The sequence below is a fragment of the Solanum stenotomum genome, chromosome 4 (genome assembly GCF_019186545.1).
Source record: "Solanum stenotomum isolate F172 chromosome 4, ASM1918654v1, whole genome shotgun sequence".
NCBI lineage: Eukaryota > Viridiplantae > Streptophyta > Magnoliopsida > Solanales > Solanaceae > Solanum > Solanum stenotomum.
The window spans coordinates 55,359,591-55,363,505 of NC_064285.1; the positions used below are offsets into that span (position 1 = coordinate 55,359,591).

General features: G+C 33.7%; 1 protein-coding gene across 1 annotated transcript; it reads left to right on the forward strand.

The window, feature by feature from the left end:
• Positions 1–783: 783 nt before the first annotated feature.
• LOC125861791 (BTB/POZ and TAZ domain-containing protein 3-like) lies at positions 784–2,577 on the forward strand. The gene is made up of 3 exons (XM_049541657.1): positions 784–1,139; positions 1,285–1,415; positions 2,125–2,577. Exons 1-3 carry the CDS (start codon positions 795–797, stop codon positions 2,441–2,443), a joined length of 795 nt encoding a protein of 264 aa, XP_049397614.1. The 5' UTR covers positions 784–794; the 3' UTR covers positions 2,444–2,577.
• Positions 2,578–3,915: the final 1,338 nt, after the last annotated feature.

A 3,915-nucleotide genomic window follows, 5' to 3' on the forward strand; every position in this document is an offset into this window, starting at 1 on the left:
TTAATTGTTCATCTTACTAAATCAGGAAAGTATTAATTAATTTTTTCCTATATTACCCTTTCAATTAATTCTTTTTTAAAGTACTCCCATTTGTTTGTATATAAAATTCTCAATAAGTTCTTTTGGGGTGATTAGTAAAATTATCTTTTTATTTATGATTTTTAAGCACTGTGCGCAAATAACCAACAACTTAGGTTGCGTGTTCTACACAAAGGAAAATGTTTTCTATGAAAATATTTGAATTTCTTACTTATTTTTTTGTGTTGGGTATATGAAAAAAGTATTATCCAAAAAATCATTTAATTATATATAATCTAAGGGGTATGGGGCTACGAGGGGGAGGGGTGAAGATGAGGTATGTTGGAGGGTGGGGAAAACACCGTCCAACATTTTCCAAAAATTTTGACCAAAAGAACAATAAGAAAATTGGAAAGCATTTTCAACCATAATAAACACACCCTTAATGTTGAATTCGTAGCACTTAAGCTATCCAATGATTCTTAATGATCATTATTAGTATTGTACTTTTATACTAATGGTTATTCCTTTCCATTCCCTTAATCTGTATGAAATTTTCAGAAAAAGGAATATTAGTCCTTTACAAGTCTGCAAGGTAGATGCTTAACTTTTGATTGTTGGTTTGGGTTTTTCAACTGCATTTCGTATTGTTATATTGAAAATCCTGTGTTATTCTCGATCAGGCATACATTACAAGTCTTAAATTTTCATTTTTCGTTACTTAGGTAGTCGTGACATTTTGTTATCGATAACTAATTAGTTTGATCTGATAGTTGATGGCATCGCCTGAAATTGATTATCCCAGGTTATCCTCGGGTTCTGAATCTTCTGGTGGATGCTTTAACATACGAATAGAAGGAGAAGACTCGAGACACACTTTGGATTTTCATGAAGATCGAAAGTCTCCAGTTTATAATGCACGTAATATCCCAGAGCCTCCATCTCCTCCTGGTAAAATCTGTTCGAAATCCATTACACATGATAGAGGACATGGTAAGTCTGATCGTGTCCCTAATGAAACTCGAGATACATGGGACAAGCTTTTTAAAGATGGATATGGAGCAGATGTACATATAAGTACTGATAATGGATCATTTATTCTTGCTCATTCTACTCTTTTGGTCAGTACTTCTATTTTCGTCTTCATTTATAATACTTGCAAACGTGAATGTAGAATTACTTGTCAGTCACATCGTGATCATTTGTAATGACTCCTATATATACATGCTATATCACACTTTAATTTCTCCCTTGTGTTGTCTTTAGAGGATTGCCTCGCCGATACTGGGTAATCTTCTACAGCAATCCAAAGTAAAAAATGGTATCAGATGCATAAAGATTCTTGGGGTTCCCCATGATGCTGTCTTTATATTCATTCGTTTCCTCTACTCAGCCTGGTATGCCAAACGTTTTATTGACGTTTAATGTTGCTTCTTTTTAAATTGGATTGATTATATTACATACACGTATTTCGCATTTGTGTTTCATAGTTTCTGTTAATAGAATCAACAAGGCCATGGAAGGCTTTTCGACCACATAGTAATGGTGGTGAGCTAGCCTGTCATGGCCTTCTTGATGCATTTTCTAACACTAGAGAGTACACGATATAATAGTAGAAGTTCTTGTTAGGGTTTTGCCCTGATTTTCTTATCATTTATAAGATTTATTTTTCTTTTGAAGGAAAATAAAAATATTACTATAATTGCTTTTACTTTTTCAGAAAGGAAAAACATGATTTTCTTTGATTATTCTTTTCCTTATAGAAAAAGTTTAGAACTTTATAAATTTGAAGATCACTCTTCTCATACCAAAACGCAATAACATCCACAATGTAAGAGTTCTATTTAGGGGGTTTTATACTTTCTTTTATATTAGATTTTCATATGTAGGCCAATTGTTCAAATCATATAAAAATATTAATATTATGTTTTTTAGTATAGTTCCTTGTTATCTGATTTATCGCGTCTATAATTTACAATTGTAAACTTCCACATGATGTCATGATTACTTTCTAACCCAATAGTTCTGATATCTAAGTTAAACATCCTTTGGTTGTTCAGCTACTATGATACTTGAAATTTATCTCACCTGTTTGTCCTACTGCAGTTATGAAGAAAGAGAAATGAGGAAGTTTGTTCTTCATCTGTTAGTCTTATCACATTCTTATTCAGTACCATCACTTAAAAGAGTCTGCATACACCTTTTGGAGCAGGGTTGGTTGAGCCCTGAAAATGTGATAGATGTGCTTCAGTTGGGAAGGAACTGTGATGTACCACGACTTATTGTTGTTTGTATTCGTATGATAGTGAGGAACTTCATAACCATATCATCCTCCGAGGGATGGGAAGTGATGAGACGTGCTAACCCTACGCTTGAACAAGAACTTCTAGAATATGTTGTTGATGCAGATTCGATAACACAGTAACAATGTTACAACTTCCATGAAGTATTAGTAACAATGACTATCTTTCTAGCACCTATGTGCTGACTGTTTAGTGTAGAAACATTTGTTTCTACATGGTTATTGAAACTCTTTACTTTTGAAGCATTTGTTATGTCTCAATTGTCCCTCATTGGATTAAATCAATACCTATTTCTAAGGATTCATTTGTTAGTACTTAACGGAGGTTCAAATTTTAATGATTCAAACATTTTACCATTAAGTACATTTGTTTTAATTAAAGATTAAGCACTTAATTGGTTTGAATAGGTTTTAATCATTAAGATCTAAAACACAGTTTTAATATCATTAAGAGGTATTCTTGTGTGAATAATATTCATTATTACTCTATCCACAATCACCAATCACCATCACTAACCACTTCCACCATCACCACTACCATTGTCAACCACCATTACCGTCATCTACCACCAACCATATCCGTCATCACAATCATCACTATTGCTATCCACTGCTACCAACTTACCTCTTTCGTCATTATATTTTCATTGCCGCCGCCGCCCCAGTCACCTCCACCACCACTATCAACAAACTCAGTCATCATAGCTAGTATCGCCACCAACTACCACCATACAATTTTTGTCATCACCATCACTACATCCACCACTACTATCAACCATTAACACCATTTTGATCAATCTCTACTACCAACAACTACCATCATCATGGCTATCACCATCACCAATTATCATAAACACATCATAAACCATCACACGTTCTTCAACTACCACCACACATTCTTCAGTCACCACTATTCACACCACCAACTACTAACATAAATCAACTTAACCATCAAAACCACCAACAACACTACCAATCACCATTATTATGACAATCTCCACTTCCACTATTACATCTATCAGTACACTATCATTACTAGTCACTAACAACAACTATTACCATCACCACCGTTATTACAAAGTATCTCCACCATCACTAGAAAACATAAGTATTTTTTTTTTATCAAATAGTGATTTAATTTTATTATTTAATTATTTTATTTGAATTATATGTTTTTTATGTGCATATAAATAAATCATGTACATTCATATGTTGAAAAACAAATAGTTTTAATCATTCAGTGTTCAGATTTAGAGACAACGTCTCAATCATTCAGATGTGCATTTAGATACGACTAAATATTCTTAATGAAAACAAATGAGGCCTAAGTGTCCTCCACCCTTCCCATTTTCAACCAACTGCATATGAACATATCGTTGATCAATGCACTGAGAGACATGCTGAAATATGTAAAATATATGTAAGAGGTTGTGGCATGCAAAAGACATCTGGGAGATTATGAGACTGTTGCACTTCTAGAGGAGTGTAGTTCTAGGGTCTTGAACAAGCTTCTTGAGCTTATTGAAGTTAAGTGCAGACTTGTAGATAGAAACCGTGGTAGATTGCTTAAGGTGCTGCAGAAGCATGAACAAGTA